This window comes from Astatotilapia calliptera, chromosome 3 (assembly GCF_964374335.1).
Source record: "Astatotilapia calliptera chromosome 3, fAstCal68.1, whole genome shotgun sequence".
Lineage (NCBI taxonomy): Eukaryota > Metazoa > Chordata > Actinopteri > Cichliformes > Cichlidae > Astatotilapia > Astatotilapia calliptera.
Window position 1 is genome coordinate 19,624,759 of NC_137424.1, and position 21,319 is coordinate 19,646,077.

The 21,319-nt window shown below is 43.6% G+C and overlaps 2 protein-coding genes and 1 long non-coding RNA gene across 4 annotated transcripts in view; all 3 read right to left on the bottom strand.

The window, feature by feature from the left end:
• The window catches only part of LOC113035143 (NACHT, LRR and PYD domains-containing protein 12-like), a 140,408-nt gene continuing 119,089 nt past the window's right edge, over positions 1–21,319 (bottom strand). Inside the window, exons 1-2 of one of the 2 annotated variants that reach the window (XR_013905908.1) lie at positions 2,374–5,614; positions 1–1,698 (exon numbers count right to left, since the gene is read on the bottom strand). Coding sequence is in view for 1 of the 2 variants with exons in the window: in XM_080298287.1 (XP_080154413.1) it covers positions 1,686–1,698 (13 nt within the window). In the remaining variant the exon portion in view is untranslated. Of the gene's footprint in view, positions 1,699–2,373; positions 5,615–21,319 lie in introns of those variants that run through there. The other variant, XM_080298287.1, reaches the window with a different exon arrangement.
• On the bottom strand, positions 8,611–13,353 carry LOC145426182 (protein NLRC3-like). Its single transcript, XM_080299717.1, has 2 exons — positions 13,266–13,353; positions 8,611–11,240 (listed from the first exon to the last, which is right to left on the bottom strand). Exons 1-2 carry the CDS (start codon positions 13,351–13,353, stop codon positions 9,397–9,399), a joined length of 1,932 nt encoding a protein of 643 aa, XP_080155843.1. The 3' UTR covers positions 8,611–9,396.
• LOC145425287 (uncharacterized) lies at positions 14,949–17,209 on the bottom strand. The gene is made up of 2 exons (XR_013905948.1): positions 17,153–17,209; positions 14,949–15,635 (listed from the first exon to the last, which is right to left on the bottom strand). It is a non-coding gene; the product is annotated as an uncharacterized LOC145425287 (long non-coding RNA).

Consider the following 21,319-nt stretch of genomic DNA (forward strand, 5'->3'; position numbering starts at 1 on the left):
CCACTTTGCAGTTATTTATTTGTAAAAAATGTTTGGAATCATGTATGATTTCCGTTCCACTTTGTGTTGGTCTTTCACGTGGAATTCCAATAAAACTGATTCATGTTTGTGCTGTAATGTGACAAAATGTGGGAAAGTTCAAGGGGGCCGAATACTTTTGCAAGCCACTGTAAAGTTCACTATCAGTAACATCATAGCACCACCCAGCTGTATAGAAACTCCGTCATGCTAGCTAGTACACAGTATGAGTTATTGTAACTGACTGTAAAAAGTCAGCACAAGGAAAATAAATCCACCTAAACTTGGTTTATATCTGACCCAGACAGACTGCAGGTCATAACTTCTTACCTGAAGTTCAGTTCACCTGACACTCGGACCGGCGGCCGCCTCGGGTCTCTGCTCCTCCTGCCTCCCCTTTCCCTCATCCACCTGCTGCCTCTGTGGAAGCTCCGCCATAGCCACCACCAAACAACTGACTTATTTTTACACATCGACCAGCATCCGGCCAATCCGCCATCTTTCATTGTTTATACCGTTACAAAAAAATAAAAAAACATCATCAGCCCATAAAAATGAAAAATCACCATCAGTATGCCCGATGGCCAGTCCAGCTATGGTCGTGCCATCAGTTAACCCTTCACGTGGCAGCTGTGACACGCGTGCCCAGGGTTGCTGACCCCTGCTCTAAAGCATCTGATTTGGATTCCTGAGATCAAATATATTTTCCTTTGTGTTTGTTTTCTTCTCATTTGTGGCTTTAATGTAGTGTTACATCCTGTTTGTTTGCTTCCATCTGTATACATGTCCAGATTCACTGTTATGTTTCTATTCTTACATTGCTGTGTGATCACTGTTCCCTCTGCTGACTGATGTGACCTTTTGTATCTCACACTGATACTTGTCATATTTGTATCTGCGCCTAAAAGATAAAAAGTTTTCCATGCTAAAACACAGCTCCACCTCCTGCAGTTCTCCCTCTGAACCACTAGATGTCTCTGTTATCTAAATGAAGACGTGCAGCACAGCAACCACAGCAGCGCTCAGATCACACGTGTCCTGTTATTATGTATAAAAGCATGAAACAGGTGAGACAGGTGGGATCAATATTAATGTTGTGGAAATATATGAAAAAGCAACAGAAGAGTGAAAACATTTCGTGTTTCTAGAAAGATCTTTCAGCTCACAGCTGCTCACAGACTGTATTTACAAGTGACAAACTGCAACTCTACAGTACATCTACAGTATATATCAAATATATTCTGTATTCAAATCTATTGAGTGATGTTTGAAAGCCTTTCCAGGTGAGTTTGATCCAGGAGGGTCTGAAGCCAGAGTCAGACAGAGACTGTGCAGAGACTGTAGAAGGACAGAGCAGCAGCAGAGCAGTCCAGATACACTGATGATCCTCTGTCAGATCCAGAGGGACACACAGGGATGATGCTGGACTCTACATTGTGTCTGACAGTGGAGCTGTTCTCAGAGCAGTTCACTCTGCAGCACTGACAGTCATCTGCACTTCTTCTCATTCCTCTGTCAGTCACTGCTGGATGAAGCTCTCCTCTCCACCTCCCAGTAACATGGCCCAGTCAGAGCGTCTCTACACACAAGCTGCTGCTGCTTCAACCTCTCTGGATCATCAGGACACAGCTCCTCCTCTCTCAGCACACACACCGTCCTGTTTACCATCATATCCTCCACCTGCAGAGAGAAGAAGGAAGAGCAGAGGAGATAAACGAGTGTTTCCAGAGACTCTTCATCAGCTGTCAGTCAGTGATGCAGCACATCCAGTATAAAGAGCAGCAGGGACTTCAGTGCTGGGACTGTACTAGGACTCATTGTTGCTTCACTTTTTCTAATCTTTGGATTTTTATTGAAGTTGATGAAAATGTTTTTCCCTCCTAGTTTGAGTTTGGACTTTCATTCATTAGAAGAACCTTGGTGTGTCCACTCTGAGCTCTGTAGGAACCCCAACAACAAGCCCAACAATCCAGATGGACGGTTCCAGCTGTTAACTGGAGGAATTCCATCCAAACATCTGCTCTCACTAAATTCTTCCTCACCTACAGACTGTGTTCTTCACTGCTTTAAACTTGGAAACGAATGCAGTCATTGGTCTGCGTGCTGCTTTGTTCAGAGAGCTGATTGGCTGTTGACAGCGTTTGATCAGAGCGTGTCAGCCGTTACCATGGTGACCATAAAGGTCAGAAACAGGAAGTGTTTGTGTCCAATCCTGAAGCCTGTCACCATTCTCCTCTCACAGCTTCACTGAGAAGCTGCAGCTTTACAGGAAACACTGGATCTTTGTTTCATACTGACTGTGTTTAGTACAATACTGCTGACAGCACCACCCACTCACTCCATCACTCTACTTACTCCAGAGTCTTCAGTCTGTAGTCTGGACTCTGCTGAAGATCAGACAGCTGCTTCACATCTGGATCCTTCAGGTTGTTTCTCCACAGGTGCAGCTCTCTCAGATGGGAGGGGTTGGACTTCAGCGCTGCTGCCAGATAATCACAGCTGATCTTTGACAAACCACAGTCCATCAATCTGTATAAAGAATGAAAGATGTAAGTTTATTAGACAAAGTGTGAGCTTGAAATCATTCAGTGTTTCATCATCTGTTCAGAGCTGAAGAAGGTTCAGAATGTAGAAGTTTAGAAAATGGAAACTCCAAATAGCTGAAGCCAACAGGAAGCAGCTTCAAACAGGAAACTGTGCAGAGTTTCAGACTATATGTCCTGATGCAGCCAGTTGGATTTTGGAGATTTGAATCTCTGTTCTGTGACTAAGTCCTTGAATCATTTCTTCCAGTTGGTCCAACAAGACAGACTAAGTGTTGGACATGTGTTGTGGCTCCATTAGGGGAGCTTCTAAATGTGATGTGATGGCCCCTCTGGGTCTGTCAGGTCACAGGACTGAAGAGAGCTCAAACTGGGCACACACTTGTTCCAGTCTGGACCAAAGACTATATACTGGGACTGAGGGACTGCTTTGACTGCACCCACTGAGACTTTTTAAAGGCTCATGTTCTCACTTAGATCATCGATTTCTACTTGCATTTCTTTCTGGGAAAAATGGGGATTACTTTGGAAACAGGAAGCATTTTCCCCAATAAGCAGCCCTGGATTAGTAAATCACTCCAACATGTTCTCAGGCAGAAGAAGCTGTCTTGTTATGAGGGAGAGAAGAAAAAGATTGAGGCACAGAAACTTGTTGAAAGAGAGATAAAGCAGCTAAAATCAGGTGTAAAAGTAAAGCAGAGGATGAGCTGAATAAAGGACACTCAAGGCTGGCTTGGAAAGGAATGAAGTCCATGGTGGGGATGCAGAACAAGGAGCAAAGATGAATGTGATGCTGAATCAGCAGAAGACTTGGACTCATTTGATTCCAGCTTTGATATCATTGGTTTCAATGAAGAGCTTTGTGATTGTAGCAAAGGGCTGGTAGCTCTGAGAGTCCCACTGATGAGGTGTTTGTGTGGAAATCTCTTAGTGGGAGCAAAGAGAGAAAAAGCCCTGGTCCTGATGCTGTGGGAGGGAAATGATTGAAGTGTGCTGTGAGGAACTGACTGGGAGATTTTCACACATTTTCCAGTCCTCCTTGGAACAACAGGAAGTTCCCAGCATATGGAAACAAAGGTTAAGTGTCCTATGGCACTCAGTGATGATGGTGCTGTGGCCCCACCACCTCCACCTCTTTGTAAAGGAACTAACTGTAATCTGAAGCTTCAAATGGAACTAAGACTTCCTCCACTAGGTGGCAGTGTCTGATGAGAAAGTGTTAGTGGAGCTGGCCTGGAGTCAGAAACAGGAAGATGCAGGATTTGGGCTGAAATGGGGAAAAGTGGTTCGCACTAGTGCCTTAAAGCAAGAAGGTTGTAGGTTGAAGCTTGTTGGCCTTTCTGTGGAGGTTGGATGTTCTCCCACAGTCCAATGAAATGCTGCTTAGGTTCATTGGTGCTTCTAAATTGGCTGTAGGTGTGGATGTGAGAGAGTGCTTCTCTGTCTCTCTCTGTTGGCCCTGTGATGGACTGCTCACCTGTGCAGGTGGACCACGCCTCTTGCCCTATGACAGCTAGGGCACAGGCTGCAGCCCTGTGAGCCTAAGCTGAATAAACAGTTAGCAAAAATGATCCATAGATGGCCTGAAATCCCCCAGTTAGCAGTTTGGTAGATAGCTATGACATGCTAATCCCATCCAGCAGCTGTATTCTACCTGTAAGCTGATCCCTGCTGAGCCAAAGCACTTTTTCATATACAAATTACAACCTTTAATAGAAACCTATTGGTCAGCATCTTATTAGCCTGCTGTTAGCTTCATTCCACAGAAAACTGAGAGAAACTAACAGAGTTGATAAAGAATAAAGAGAAATGTGCTGATTTAAAGCCTTTGAAGTGCTTCAGATGATCTCTGTCCACTTCTGTCCACTCATTCATTCATGTAAGCTTTCTAATGCAGCTTTGATCTTCACAGTCTGCTTCATGAAACTCATTCTAACCCTGAATGTCAGAGTGTTCCTCCTTCTCTTTCCCATCATTCATGCTGGCAGTGGAGGAGATTTGGATGTTGGACTGTGTTTTGGATGATGTGTGTATGTTTGTGTTGGACTGCTGTCTGTAAAGCAAACGCACATTTTGCTTTGGATTTCAGTGTCAGACAGACTTTAAGGTGGAATGAAGAGTTGGAGAGTTTCACAGTGAATTATCCAGTGGAGGATTTTTCTTCTTCTTTGAAGGTTTGAAATGTGAACATTGTTCTGCTGCAGTCAATGGACTAAACCAGAGAAGAAGAAAACAGACTTTACCATGAAGATCCTCAGTGTGGATCAGTATAATATCAGCCTGATGTCTGCAGTTTAGTGTCAGCACAACTTTCACATCATATTCATCTCAGCACAACTAAAACATGCTGACTGACCCCAGAGTTTCAAGTCCACATCCTGGACTCTCCAGGAAACCACACAGATGCTTCACTCCTGAATCCTGCAGCTTGTTGTTGAAGCTCAGCTCCAGCTGTCTCAGATGGGAGGGGTTGGACTTCAGAGCTGCTGCCAGATAATCACAGCTGATCTCTGACAAACCACAGCCCCACAATCTGTATAAAGAATGAAAGATGTAAGTTTATTAGACAAAGTGTGAGCTTGAAATCATTCAGTGTTTCATCATCTGTTCAGAGCTGAAGAAGGTTCAGAATGTAGAAGTTTAGAAAATGGAAACTCCAAACAGCTGAAGCCAACAGGAAGCAGCTTCAAACAAACACAACAAGAGAAAAAACTCTGAATGTTTCACATTAAAGTCGTACATTTATCATAAAAACAGGACAAAGACTTGAAAAAGTCGTGTTTTTCCTTCCAGGAACCACAAGGCTTCACTTTTAAAGGTGAAGTGTGAAAGAAATGGACATATTTGAAGTCCAACACCTTTTTCCAGTCACATTATTAAAGCAGACAAACTACAAGCTCATTTTCATTCCAACAAGTCATCTTCTGACCTGGACTAACAACACTGGTCTCTATGTGCAGCTGGCTGTGAGACCAGTGCTCAGGGAGCGTCTACAAAGTGCAACACTGAAAGAACATCGCACACTAGCTGTGTCCCAAAACGTCGGCTGCATCCTTCGGAGGACCCGGTATTCGCGGTCTACGTGGGCCGGGTCCTTCAAAGACCGAAAAGGCTGGAAGTGCGAGGCTGTGAAATGGGACGGTCTAGCCTTCAGATTTGCGTCACCGCTGTCTTTGTGGAGTTTAATAAACTCGGCCGTCTGCTCCTTGCTATCTAAAATATAACAGGACACTGGCGTAAACTCTCGACCGTCTCACACTTCTGTTTAATCAGTTTCCTGTTTAACGTTTATTCAGCTGTGTGAAAATCCCGGAGGAACTTTGATCTCAGCCAAACCGATTTACTCCGGAACAAATAAAACACAGAAAAAAGGCAAACAATTACATTTTTAAGTTATCCGGGTGACTTATATATCATGTTTAACCTGAGTAGCGAAAGAGCAGGGGTCTGAAAACGATGAAGCCGGGCGTCCGCTGCTCTCGCCGGCTGGAGTGACCATTGAACCCCCCGGCTTGCTAGCGAGCGGGTGGGGAACAGACGTCTCCGAAAACGTCGGCACACTTTTGCAAATATGCGATGTCTTGATAAACCAAGCAGATATTTGAAGTTTACACAGCTACTTTCTCACCTGAAAATATGTTAAAAGTTTATTTTGTGACCCAGAAAGATTAATAAGAGTAATTTGAAAACTTAGTAGCTGCCGCCATTGTTGGCAGCTGAAATTTGGCTGGGCCGCGAAGGACACACCCGACGAATCCTTCAAATTCGGGGAAATGAAGGACGCATTTGTCGGGCACATTTGAAGGAGTCGACAAATACGGACAGCCTTCATCGCCTGGCTGTGACGTAATCGGCCTTCAAATGCAGCCTCTGGAGGATGCAGCCGACGTTTTGGGACACAGCTACTAATTTGCTTCCATCATCCAACCTGAAGAGGAAACAGAGACGCCTCCCCTTCAAAGTAAAAGCTGCTCCTTTTGGACACAGTATCAAAGAAAGTCTACAGTATAACATAGAAAAGACAGAACAAAGTTTTGGTTGTTTTTAAATTGTGCAGAAATGAAACTACACTAAGCTCAATTATGTGACAGACATTTCATCCCATGTCAGTTTGGCCTCATCCTGGGCCGGATTATCCAGCACACACTCTGACCACAGGCCCAGGGGCCACGCACAGCTGGGCTCCATCCAAGAGACAGGAAACAAACCAACACAATAAAAAGCACCATGTGATCTTCTTACATCTTCAAGACAAACATAGTAAAAACATGAGCATATTTGTTTCCAGATAAAATGATGTGACAGGTAGAACAGAGTAAAGTGGTGGTGTTACAGCCTTTCTCCCCTCTGCTGCCGAGGCTGTTAGTCTCTCCCAAACTCAGCTACAGGACTTCCAAATGAATGAAAGCAGCAGAAGTGGCTTTACAAATGAAAGAGGAAGAGGAGAAGAAGAGGAGAGGGAGGCCACCCTGACCATCACTCCAGCTGAAAACATCACACTTCCATTAAAGTTGGTGAGGAAATGTTGAGCAGGATGAGCTGCTGGCTAATCTGGAGGCTGTAGCAGCAGCTCACAGTCACAGTGGGTTTCCACTCATGAAAAAGCTCTGGCTGCTTCATTTCTCATCTCATATCAGAGACTTTAAAGCTTCACTGAAGCTGTACTGTGATGCTTCCATATTCCAGTGAGGCCTCCATAATGATTTCAGCTGTTCTGTACACACACTGTGTGCCCTGTATGGCTCAAAGTCTCTGCAGCCTGTTTTTATCTGCTATCATCAGATCTTCATCATCCTCATTCACATCCCTCACACACTCTACAGCCTCATCAGCACTGACTTCATCTTCACTGACTGATGGAGCACAACATGAACCTGTGGAGGCTGAAACACTGTCCTGTCAAACATCTCCCCGTCACCACTCCACTTCTGTCAGCCTTTAAATGAACCCTGCTCAAGTCTGTCACTTCTGTTTGGAGCCAAAAGGAAAAACTGTTGTTCAGTCGTTTGGAAAGACAACATTTCTGAAAGCACTCAAACTTCTTCACATTTGTCTTCAGACACATCCTGAACATTTAGGAACTAAAGAAAGTTTCAAACATCAAAGACATGAAATATAGAAAAACAACAACAGCCGCAGTCAGTGAACTCACCTCAGAGTCTCCAGTCCACAGTTTGGACTCTCCAGTCCAGCACACAGAAGCTTCACACCTGGATCCTGCAGCTTGTAGTTTCTACTCATGTCCAGCTGTGTCAGATGGGAGGGGTTGGACTTCAGAGCTGAGGCCACAACTTCACAGTGAGACTCTGAGAGTTCACAGTGAGTCAGTCTGTGATGATAGAAAATATAAAATGTGTTATTATAAAAGCAGAAAATCTGCATTATAAACACAGACTGAATGTATATGAAGACAAAACAGAGTGAGGTCATAATCTGATGAATCTGCTCTTCACATCTGTGCTTCAGCTCCTCTTACTGTGTTTGACATGACACAACGATTGAGTCTCTCTCAGACCTGCAGACTTTTAATGAGAATCTTTGTTTGGCTTTAATCTGCAGATGAAGGAGGAAGATGGTGTCACATTTAGGCTTCCATAATGTCCACAGTCTGTCACTGAGATCTGATCCAGAGTCAGAGTGAAGACACACATTTGGACTGTTTCCTGTTTTGACTCCAGAACATTTTGAATGAGTTCAGCTCAGTGAAGAGTTCCAGCTGGAAAGATGATCTCTGTTTGCTACCTGCTGTCAGGTACGACTGTTCACGTCCACACGCAGGAAAAACCTGCTGACTGTTACCAAACGGAGCAGAAATCTCATCACTGGACAATAATGATGAATGAACTCAGAGCTGCTGATATCAGATCTGATTTCAGGGGAACTAAACACAGAAATGATTGGCTCATTTGAGCTTTCTGAGCCATTATCTGCTGGTGTGTCGCTAGTTGGCAGAAAATGATTTGTATTCCTGTTCAGGGCTTCAGTGTTTATGAGTCCAGATCCAGGTGACAGCAAGTCAAAATGATGTTACCTGTCTGTGTCCAGCAGCAGCCTGTATTCACTTTGAATATTGTTATAACCTGACATGGATCAGTTTGTCTTTGATTGGTTTGTAAATGTCACTGTTTCCATTGGACCTGAGTGACGTACAAAGACAGAGAGGGAGAGAAAGGAGAGAGAGGAAGGAGACAGCAAAGAGAGAGCAAACACAAACAGGTGAGAGTGGACAGGTGACCAAGGTCAGCAACCAATCAGAGAGCTTCTGTTTGACCCACAGTCACTGATGATGACTGCACATAACCAAGCAGTGTGTTACTCTGATATCAAATATGGATCCTGCTCTTATAATAATGATCATCAGATGATATTATTGTGTTATTTTGTAGCTGAATACGATGTTTGTGTGATTATCAGTGAAAGAAGCAGTGAGGAGGATGGAGAGAGAGAGAGGACAGAGGGTGAAGTTAGAAACACTAAAAGGATTTTTCATGGATTTCATGGATGATTTGAGTGATTTCCAGCAGGACACTTAAACATGTCAGTGGACGTCCTAAAGAACATATTCACTGATATGAAACGTGTCATTGAACAGGATTAATATCAGTGGAAACATGGTGGAAACAGCTGTGACTGCATGGATGTGACACACTTCAAATCTGTTCTCCACTCTTGGATTTGGGATCCATGGAGCTGCTGCTGAGTCTGTACAATAAAGGAATGGTGTGGAAGGTTGCAGCGTACGGACACAAACACTTTGTGGTTACAATCTGATTTTATTTTCAACATTAAACTACTAACCTACACTGATCAATGATGTTAATGATCACATCTGGACTCACCCAGCCTTTCTGCAGTTCCTCACAGCTGGAATCAGTCTCTGTCGTCCCCACTCTGATGTGTTGTACTTCAGCAGGTCCAACTCATCCAGAACCTCCTCTGACATCTGCAGCATGAAGGCCAGAGCTGAGCACTGGATCTCAGAGAGTTTCTTCTCTGATCTGTTCTCTGACTTCAGGAACTCTTGGATCTCCTGAAATAATGAGAGGTGGTTCATCTCCATCAGACAGTGGAAGATGTTGATGCTTCTGTCAGGAGAGATTTCATCACTGTTCATCTCCTTCAGGTTGTTGATGACTCTCTGGATGGTTCCTGGACTGATCTCTGTCTGACCCAGCAGACCTACTAAGAGTCTCTGGTTGGACTCCAGACAGAGGCCATGAAGGAAGCGAACAAACAGGTCCAGGTGGCCATTTTTACTCTGGAGGGATTTCTCCATGACTTTAGTCAAAAAGACATCCAGTGATGTGAAGCTATAAGACTTGAACTTGTTCTTAAAAAAAGATCTGTTTTTGTATTCTTCTCGGAAATTCCCTAGAAAACCTTCTATCACCTCTGTCTTCCTGTTGGTGTGACAGTGGAACATGTAGACTGCAGCCAGAAACTCCTGAATGCTCAGATGAACAAAGCAGTAGACTGGTTTCTGGAAGATCACACACTCTCTTTTGAAGATCTCTGTACAAACTCCTGAGTACACCGAGGCCTCTGTCACATCCAGACCACACTGCTCCAGGTCTTCTTGGTAGAACATGATGTTTCCTTTCTCCAGATGTTCAAACGCCAGCCTCCCCAGCTTCAGAAGAACTTTCCTATCAGCCTTCGTCAGCTCCTGTGGACTCGTCTCACGTCCCTCATGGTACTTGTTCTTCTTCCTCTTTGTCTGAACCAGCAGGAAGTGTGAGTACATGTCAGTCAGGGTCTTGGGCAGCCCTCCTCTCTGCTCTGTAGTCAACATGTGCTCCAGAACTGTAGCAGTGATCCAGCAGAAGACTGGGATACTACACATGATGTGGAGGCTCCTGGATGTCTTCATGTGGGAGATGATTCTGCTGGACAGCTCTTCATCACTGAATCTCCTCCTGAAGTACTCCTCCTTCTGGGCGTCAGTGAAGCCTCGTACTTCTGTTAGCCTGTCAACACATGTAGGAGGGATCTGATTGGCTGCTGCGGGTCGGGAAGTTATCCAGACGAGAGCCGAGGGAAGCAGATTCCCCTGGATGAGGTTTGTCAGCAGCTGGCTGACTGATGACTTCTGTGTGACATCAGACAGCAGCTTCCTGTTGGTGAAATCCAATGAAAGTCTGCTTTCATCCAGGCCGTCAAAGATGAACAAAAGCTGAGAGACAGCCAGCTTCTCTGCTGTGACCTTCTGTAATGTTGGATGGAAAACATGGAGCAGCTCCAGAAGACTGTACTGCTCATCTCTGATCAGGTTCAGCTCCCTGAATGAAAGCAGAACCACCACACTGACATGTTGGTTCTCCAAGCCCTCTGCCCAGTCCAGAGTGAACTTCTGCACTGAGAAGGTTTTTCCAACACCAGCCACGCCGTTGGTCAGAACCACTCTGATGGGTCTCTGTTGGTCAGGTAAGGCTTTAAAGATGTCCTGGCACCTGATTGGAGCGTCATGGAGGGCGTCCATCTTGGAAGCTGTCTCCAGCTGCCTCACCTCATGTTGGGTATGAACTTCTTCACTCTGTCCCTCTGTGATGTAGAGCTCAGTGTAGATCCTGTTGAGGAGGGTTCTACTTCCTGTTTCATCACTTCCTTCAGTCACACGTTCACATCTCCTCCTCAGACTGATCTTATGTTCATCTAAAACCTCCTGCAGACCAACATCTGCTGAACGAAAGAAAAACAACGAGACTAAAGAGAAAGAAAACTCTTCAATGTCTGAACAACACAAGAAGTCCAGTTTTCAGAAATGAGTCCATCAGCAGACAGATGTTCAGTCTTACTTTGTACACAGCTGCTCTGACTGGCTGTCTGCAGTCCAGCTCTGCTTCTGGATCTTTCTCCACACTGTGCAGAAGCTCTGATGGTGACACAGAAAAGTCACAGTGGAGATACTTCTGTCCACCTTTGATTAGACTCATTATAAAAAGGAAAACAAAGTTTGAACACAGTCATGTTTCCAGTTCACGGACTTACATTTATTCCATGGACACTCACTCTAACCTGAAGCACAGCTACAACCCAACATTGTTGAGGCCTCATCTCCTCCTTTCCTGACTGTAGAGGTTAAATATGCAACAACCGACAAATAAAAGAATTTGGTTCATTTCAAAGAAATTCACACGGTGACCAAGTAAAGTAACCGTAGTAAAGGAGACAACATCCCGTTGATGGTGGGATTATTTGAAAGATTTGCTTTAGTCACGTCACCAAATGCAGTTGAACCACCCGTGGATCCATGTTTGACCATTCTACCACTCTGAGCTCTGCTTTTGAATCATTTTATTATTATCATCATTCATTGATTCATTCTTTGGAGGGGGGCTATTTCCTAATGCCGCCCTAATAAGCTGATGTTCAAGGGGAAATATAACAGAAACTCTTTCAGTGTTATTCATTAATAAATTAACAGATAAACTGTGAAGAAGAAAAAACTGAGATTTAAAGGAGAGAGTGAGAAACTTGATCATCCATCCTCATAATACATGTTTATCAGTATCTGCTGTGACCATACTGCAGTAATAACTACAAGTCTACATTTCTGTGACTGTTGATCAATCACAGCAGGAATCTGAGCTCATCTCTGCACACAGAGCAGCTTCAGCTCTGGGATAAACTGCTCGCTTCACGTCCTTCTCAGCTCACAGACACTCATCCTGATATTTTCCTTTAACATTTGATGGTATAATTCATCTGAGTTTACACTTTATCTGCATGAATACAGAAAAACAGACCCAAACACCAGAAACCATCAGTTTCACCATGTAGAATATATTGTTGTTTCCTTTTAATTCAGAGAAAAACTCTGATTTGGATTTTCTCTGTTCTCTTTGCCACAGCCCATCCCAGCAGCAGCTGAAGCAGCTGACTGTCACAACACTGAATAACACTTTAGGAGGAATTTCAGAGGTCAGTAAAGCTCCAGTTTCAACATCAGTTAATTAATCATAGTTCATCATAAATGTGAACCTGGCTGGCACACATGTTAATGTTAGCCATTTAAATATTAGCAGTTAGCTGAGGCCACAAGAAGAAGAGGCCCTAGAAGAACAATGGATGATAAGATTAGATTTTCAAGACTAGGCAGAGACGTGTTTTCCTTTACTGTCTCTTACAGAGGAGGGAGCAGATACCAGACGAGGTCACGGAGGTACGGGGAGGATTCGCAGCAGACAGCAAGACTGCCACGTCCATGCGAGAGAGCGATGGCTACGATAATCTCTGTTTTTGTCTCCCTATATAATGTTGTACAGCCCATGTGAGGGTTATCCTCTCTGTGAACCAGATGCTTGATTTCACACAGAGGTCCACCAACTGAATTTGATCAGTTATGGAACGATTTACCTCGACAGGCTCCTTCACTCGCTGCTTTTAAACCTCCTTTAAAACACACTTTTACTCCCTGACCTTTGACCCAGTGTGACATCTTGACTCACTACCTCAGACAGCTTAAAATAGTCTTTTTGTTTTTTGGTGCTGCCTAAAAGAACCGTAAATATCTGTCCTATATACAGTTATGTTCATATATTTTTGTGCTACATCAGGAAACTCAAAAACATAGTTTGTAATATTTTAATCCTTATTTTTAAAACTGTTTTTGTCATTTTTCTTCTCCCATTGCATCAAAAATCATTATTTACACTGAATAAATGAGTCAGCAGCTCTCTTACATTGTTGCTGCAGGTTCATTACTGAAGTCTAGAGGTTCTTCTTTGGACCAGTCACTCCTCACAGACAAACAGCTGGATGCTGCAGATCCTGCTCCATCCTCTTCCTCCATCTTCTTGATGTCATGGTGGAGTTAGTCTGAGAGGCAAACACACACACTCAGAGGTGCTGTTGTACTGGAAGCATCACACTGACAGGTTTCTAAAGTTCTCATTGATCATTTCATGGAGTTTCTGTGGTAAACACTGTCCTGTGACGTATGTGTTATGGTGAGGGTCATGAGGGCTAACCAGCCCCACTCCTTCCTCCTCATATTTCAGCCTGAAGCACAATAACAGCCTAAACCTAACCTGGGCCCTATTTCAGGAAGCCGGTTTAGAAAACTCAGAGTGAAAAACGATACGCAGGGTTGAGTAACCCCGAACTGTCCAACTCGGAATATTCGGTTTCAGAAAGGCTGATAACAATTAGTTCAATCAACACGGAGTTGCGTCAACCCCAAGTGAAGCGCGCGGACGAGGATACATAAAGCCCTGATAAGCAGAGCACAGATTAAGCGAGTCACCATGGAGACGGAGGGAAAGAAGGCGCGGTCAATGTATTTCACAGCGCTTGAGGCCGAAATGCTGATGGCAGCATATGCCGATAACATGCAAATTCCGCGGAAAAAAGTAACACAGCCACAGCTGCAAAAGAAAGTGAGCATGCATGGCAAAACATAGCCGACAGAGTCAATGCGTGAGTGTTAATATAAACATTGATCTAGGGATTTCCACCCATTTAACACGTTATTTTATCATATGTCATTCTATTTATTATTTTATACATTTTATTTTGTGATGTGATGTGAGCGCAGGTGCAACCCAACAGGCCCCAAACGTTCCTGGCAGCAAGTAAAAATGAAATATAAAAATATAGTCCAAACAGGTAAGGTGTAATTGTATTATGAGCCATAGTGCTTGGTCTGTTTGTCCGATGTAAATCAATTGCAGTTAGAGGCTACATTAATTTTCTTTCTGTAAGCACTTATTGAAATTATCTGAGCACATTACAAGTACATATTTGCTTACTCTGTATGCTCAAATGTGGCCCGTTATAGCCAACAGAAAAAAAGCGGAGGCCCGAAAAACAGGTGGGGGTCCTCCACCACTCACAGAGGCTGAGCAGTTGGCCCTCAGCCAAAACAGTGGGCGCCCTGTGGCTGAAGGCATCTCTGCGGGGACATCCTCTGAGTCAATAACCTATGTCTACATAGGGGGTAAATTCAAAATAATACATGATGTGCATACATCCTTTCTTCACAGTCACCTTTGCAGTGCGACTCATTCATTTGATAAACTCTTCACCATAATGAATTTGTTTGTAGTGAAGTTATTTTCCTACTGATTTTGCCTTCCCTCAGTCTTGGCTGTGTTTGAGAGCATAATGACAATGAAGTGTAAGGTGCTTGGTATGTTTGTTAATTGCCATTTGGTCCCTTGTAAGTTATAAGTAACCTGTATAAACCTCATATTCTATCAGTTGATGGTGGTGGTGTACTGCATCTGGTGCAGCCTCCTGTTGAGCCAGACCAACATGCAGTTGTGAGTAATACTCCACAGATTATATGAGTTTACAGTAGAACAGCAATGTTGTTTATTTCTTTACTACAGGAAAATAATGAAGAAACATTGACAGCTGTTACAGAGGAGGAAGCAACAGAGACACTTTATGAGGTTTACATCTTTTAATACTTTGTGTACAGGAAATACAGGCGACCAATAAAGCCAGTTGAACAAAAAATCTGTTTATTCCTCTTTCAACATGTTGAGGTGATGGGTCAAAGGAAATGATTGTGACATATGGTGTCTCTGACTGCGCTTCCATCTTGTATGTCCGTGGGAGGGTCAGGATGTTCATGGTTTGGATCACTGCTGATGTTTGGTTCAGAAGGACAGTGTTCTCCTCTAATTGTGGCAATGTTGTGAAGAATCACACATGCCACAATAATGTCACATGCCCTTTCTGGGGTGACCCTGAGTCTTTGCAGGCACTGAAACCGGGCCTTAAGCATTCCGATAGTCATTTCAATTCTGGCTCTTGTCCTGCAATTAGCCAGATTATATCGCTGCTGTGGGCCCGGTTCAGGGTCAGAGTAAGGGGTAAGCAAATAGGGTAAACATGGATACCCCCTATCACCAAGCAAGTAGCCAGTGAACTCTCCTAAGACAGAAGGATACACTTCAGTTCAAATGTCCCTGAAGCAATTGGTCTTTATATATTTTAAAGTATTCTCAACTCACCATGTCCAAATTTTGTGCTCAGTGTACATTCACGGAATATTTGTGAGTCATGGACAGAGCCTGGCCACTCGGTTTCCACATTTGTGATAATGTTGGCAGCATCATATATGATCTTCACAGTGCAGAGAACACAAATTAGCATCCATTACTATAATGAAATAATTTGTTAGTTTGACATGCTACAGGGAACTATGTACCTGTACATTAATGCTGTGGAAAGACTTCCTGTTCACATAGTCTCCTTCATTTACTGAAGGAGCAATGATTGGAATGTGAGTGCCATCTGTACAGCCAATCACGCCTGGGAACCGTGAAAATAAATGTAAAATGTAAGTAGTAGTTCAAGTATCACCACATCATGAATTAAGTTTTGGTCATCCTGATACCTGCAATTTTGTGGCATCCCTCTTTGATAAATCTTGTGGGTCTATGACCGGGGAACACCACAGACGAGTACAGGAGACGTTTCAGTGCAGCTGTAACATTCCTGACTGCCCGACAGACGGTAGCCTTGGAAACGTGCTCAGCGTCACCAATATTATACAGAAAGCTCCCGTTTGCAAAAAAACGAAGTGCAATACAAATAATATGTACAGAACTGAGAGAATGTCCGCGATGTGTCACATGCGTAATATATGGCCTGAGGATGTTATTCAAATAACTTATAGATTGTGCTGAGAAACGGTAACGTTCACACAGGAAATCATCAGGAAATGATCAAATGTCCAAACGCGATCTGATCACTCTCTCCCGGCGGAGAGCTCTGCGGAGAATTTGGGCTTCACGATCTACTGGCTCTTCAAGGACGGGGCACGCCATGTCTGACACTTCCTACTGTCAGGTTTCCGACAAAGGGGCGGAGACAGTCAGGGTTAGTTGTAGTAAACCTGCTAGGGGGCAGGTTAGCTTCACGGAGTGTGTCGTCATAGTGACTCACTGAGGCTTCATCTGAACTCGCTTTGTGAAACCGAAAACCCAGAGTTTTCGTTAACTCAGGGTATACTTACTCAGTTTTTCCACTAAACCGGCTTCCTGAAACAGGGCCCTGATGTTTATGCTACAGCCTGTTTACCAATATAATCAATATCAGATATCAGAGCAACAGAAACCTCGGTGATCAGGACGCTGGGACTGAGAACAGGAAGTGGCTCAAACGTCACAGTTTCATAACGTCACCCTGAACTCCACTCACGGAGTTTCTGTCGCCATTGTAGTTTTTAAAGTCCCGTGATAAAGGCGGGTCTTTCTGTGAATCCGCACGCTCATTGGCTAATAGCTCGAGATTGACACATCGTTATCCAATGAGCGTGCGGGAACTTCCGACATAAAGTTGTTTCCTTTGAAAAACCAAAGTCTGATTATTTTTGCCTCCACTGACGGAGCCTGTTGTTCCCGCCACAGAGACACAGTAATGTCAGAGCGGTGTTAACACTCACCCTGCCTCAGCACAGCTCTCACTCTCCTCCTGCTCTCTCACACTAAACGGAGGCTCAGCTAAACTCACTTCCTCTCTACTTACAGGAAACCAGCGCTCAGAGGAGCCGACCGGCCTCACATTTCACCCACAGACACGAACAGCGTGGAATTATTTTATGTCATAAGAAGAAACATATTCATGTTAACACTCACCTGCCTCAGCTCCACCTTCCTCCTCCTGCTGCTCTGAATGGAGGCTCAATACTTTCACTTTCACTGCTGCTCCCTAAACACAGAGGATTGTGGGACTTGTAGTTGTTTCCTTCCGGTGCGGTCTTCCTCTTTGTTTGTGTTTGTGTTCAAGTTATTTCGATCATGTAAACATCAACAGAACACGTGAAGCCACACAGAGTTTATATGTCGAGGTGGGTAGGAGGGTTTGAGGGTTTGGGGAGGGGTCAGAGGGAAGAGGTCTCTCAGTCTGGACAATCCACATTGATGGCATTGCATCTTTCAGCGTGTTTGTTGGTCGATTTGGATGCTCCAGGTGTAAGAGCAGCCACTCAGCCTCTGCTGCAGATGTGTGTCACAAGTTCATCTAGTAGTAGGCTATGGCACTTGGCCACAGGTGGCAGCAGTGGACTGGCCTCCATTTGAGACTGCTCCAGCTGCTATGTGATAGTCCAGCTGCAAACTGAAGATCATATGCAAGTTTTGGAAATTAAACTGTACAATATAAAGCGCCTTGAGGCGACTGTTGTTGTGATTTGGCTTAGCTTTAAAACCAACCCAATCTAACTCTCCTCCACACTCAAAAACAAAGACAAACCAACTGACACATCTGAGTCCCTCACTTTCTTCAATCCACTCACTCTCACAAGCTCCACTTAGTCACACTGGCTCTGTTTATTACTAATTACTATTGTCTCCCCAGAAACACTTCCGTTTTCTTTTTTCCTATTTCAGTTGTGTTTTTTGTGCTTTTGCAGCGTTTTTGTTATTGCTGGTGTTTTCTTAAGTTGCAGTCTGTTTGGCCTCTCAGGGCCACCGTAGATAAAGGCCAAAAATAAATACATAACATCATTTCAAATCAGTTTAAAGGTTTATTTGCAAGACACAAAAACAGAAAAAATAAAAAGTTACAAATGTATTGTGCATGAAACAGGAATTCAAACGTGGCTCAGATGTGTGTCACAAGTTCATCTGGCTGTAGGCTATGGCACTTGACCACAGGTGGCGCTAACTGGCTTGACTCCATTTGAGTGCACACAAAGTAAACTGCACACTTTAGTTGTGAAGCGAAAACGCTGAAATCGCAGTAATAACACGTACGAGGGGAACGATAACGAAGACCAGATGCTCCTGATCGTTACTCTTGCTGTCCTGTGAACAGCATCGGCGTGGTGTTAATTGTTTGCTTTTGTTTTGGCGAGCGCCCCGTGAATGAGAATATGACCAGGTAAACCCACGACATTTTTAAATAGTTTGTCGTTCAACAACAACAAGACTGACGGAGTGTGTTTGAGGAAACCTCACAAATGTCACAGATGAAATATTTGGTGTTTATTTGCTGGTTTGTCGGTAGCAGCTCCTTCAAAGTAAGTCTACCACACATCTGTTTGACCAACGCCAGTTGATTTGGATCACCGGTCCAAACAATTTGAACCATTGTTGTGTTTCCTTTTGTGTTGAGTTTGACTGATATTTGCTGGATAGCAAATGTTTTAAAGCTATGCAACCTTTATCTGCACATAGCAGTTAAACTGTTTAGATCAATCTTTATTGATAATATACATTATTTATTTATGAATTACTGTGTACACAAGAATAAGTTAATGTATTAAGCTAAACTGGTTGAATTTTTTGTATTATTCTTGTGATTTTTTTTATTGGCCCTGTTAATTTACAGGCCAGGTGACCCTTTAGGGGTTTAAAATGCCGAGCCAATGAACGGCTGGGAGCAGGAATCTTTCTTCACTGAAGCTTCCACTTCCACGGGTCTGGTAGGAAGTTGTCCAAGCCAACAAAACAAACAGACAAAAAATCCATCTATCAATCACCTGGATCACCTGTTGAGAAAGAAAAAAGAGAAAACAAGCAAACAAAAGAGAGCAATATAATAAACAACATCACCGCGATGATCTATGTGAATATAACTGTAAATACTAAATATTGAATATTATTGTGCAGCACGTAAGATCGACAGCGCACAGTGTGCTTTGAGGTAGCAGCCAAAATGCAAGGCAAGTTTATTTATATCGCACAATTCAACAACAAGGTGATCCCAACTTCTTTACAGAACATTAAAAAACAAAAACAGATAAAAAGCATGATTTAAACGTGACGTGCCCGTGAGCTCCGCCGGCAGCCAGCTGTGCCAGAGTGACCGAGCCCCAGGCTGAGAGGCCAAAGGCACCCCACCCCCGAAGGAGCCCGAGCAAGCCCCAGGCTCCAGGCCCCGACAAGCAGTACCTGGATGCCCATCCCCGGACACAAAGAACCACCAATGCACCAATGTCTGAGGGCGTCTGCCACTGGCAGGGGGCGTGGTGGGGGGAGATAGGCCTCCATACCTTGGAGGGCCTGAGATGTCCCCAGAGAGGTGGCGTCTGATACCCGACCTGACATATGGACACAGACAAAGAGGCACACACAGATACAAACATCCATTCCCACCCTCATGCTCTCATATGCAATTACTCAGCAGCAGGTAAGCGCATAGCCCCTCCTGGTACCCCTCAATGTCTACGTGTATTTAAAATTGAGAGGTGGGCAACGGCGCCAGGGGTGAGGTTGTACACCCTGATGTGATTCTGATCTTGGAAACATTAAAGACATTCATAGCCAGACTGCTGACTTTGTGTTTTTATTCAGTCGCCTAACAGAAGTGCAGTGAGAAACGATTTACCCCATCCTGATTTCTTAGCTATTTGCATATTTGCCACACTTACGTGTTTCAGATCGTGAAGCAAATTTTTATGATAGATAAAGATGACCAGAGTCAGCATAAAATAAAGCTTTTACATGTATTGCTGGGAGGTCGGCAGCTCCCTCCACTGCTTGGCCCTCTGTGAAAAACAACTGGGATCCAGCTTCCCTGTGATGCTGAATTATATAAGCGGAAGAAAATAAATAGAAGGATGGATGATTGTATTTTGTGTACAATCGTTGAAGTGTAAAAAGGGTTGGCCCTCCGTGGTGCCCTAAGCAAAGTTTGATTTTTGGGGCCCTTTAATAGTGCCAATAATAGTGATTAATGATCACCTACTATAAATGTATTTCATTTTCTAATGTTGATGTTGTTGTAATCCACAGTGAAAAATGTCATAAAAACAGATAACAAATTTGCAACTTTCATGAAAAATGTTTTCATTAATATTTAAAAAAAAAAAAAAAAACACCTCCCCCTGCTGGCCACACAGAGAAACAATAGATAAAACCTGAGAGCTGCACAGTTGCAGCAGTGTGGTTTACGTCATTCTGTTGTCAGCCTGTTTTACACATCGGTGGTTTCTTATTGACGTGTAAAAAGATCTGAAATCGTAGTAAATTCAGCTGCTATTGTGGGCTGCGGATGATTTACACTTAACATTTTAATAACTGGGTATTGAATGTCAGAGGCCCAATGTTCCCTCTAATTTTTCAGGTGTCTGAGCGAACACACAAACTCCCTGAGCGGTTCCTTGGACCACTGTGAGCGACAGCAGACGTGTGCACTGTGGTCACGCCGGCATCGAATCCATCCAAGTTTCATGGTTTATTAAAATAATCAAATTACAGCGTTTACATTTATGTTAGACTACTTTTAATGAACTGCTTCAGCCCATTTACAATGAAAATGTAAAAGAAATCTTGTTCATGACCTGTGTAGTATGTTAACACTATTGGAAGTACAAATAACTTGAACTCCAATTTAGAAAACACAACTTTTTTTTTTTATAAAGCTCTGACTTGTATTATGAGTCCGTGGTCTGGGAGAGAGTCTGTAACTCTCTGTCTCCAAAATACTGTATATAATGACCAAAGCTGGGAAATTAATCAATCAATCAATCTTTATTTATAAAGCACTTTTCATACAAAAAAAGTAGCACAAAGTGCTTTACATGGTTAAAAGCACCCCACCCCGCCCTCCAACTAACCCCCCCACACTCTCATTAACATAAACAATCATGAATGCACCCATATCCCCCCCAGCCAGGCTGAGAGGATCCCCAGAGCCCCAGCAGCCACGGTTGATCACAGCCCCGGTGCAGAGAGCCCCCTCCGAGGAAACACTGGAGATATGTCACAATAGGATATATACAGGGTAAAAAGATAAAGTAAATAAGAACGGGATACAATAGAAATAGTAAGAAGATAAAAAATGAGTAAGAATAAAAT

What these genes read in the sequence shown, in the direction of transcription:
- LOC145426182 (XM_080299717.1), bottom strand. Translation starts at nt 13,353, where the DNA reads ATGGAGGAAGAGGATGGAGCAGGATCTGCAGCATCCAGCTGTTTGTCT. An exon ending in AGAAGAACCTCTAGACTTCA is followed by an intron (nt 11,241 to 13,265) that starts GTAATGAACCTG and finishes TCTTTCGTTCAG; the next exon opens with CAGATGTTGGTCTGCAGGAG.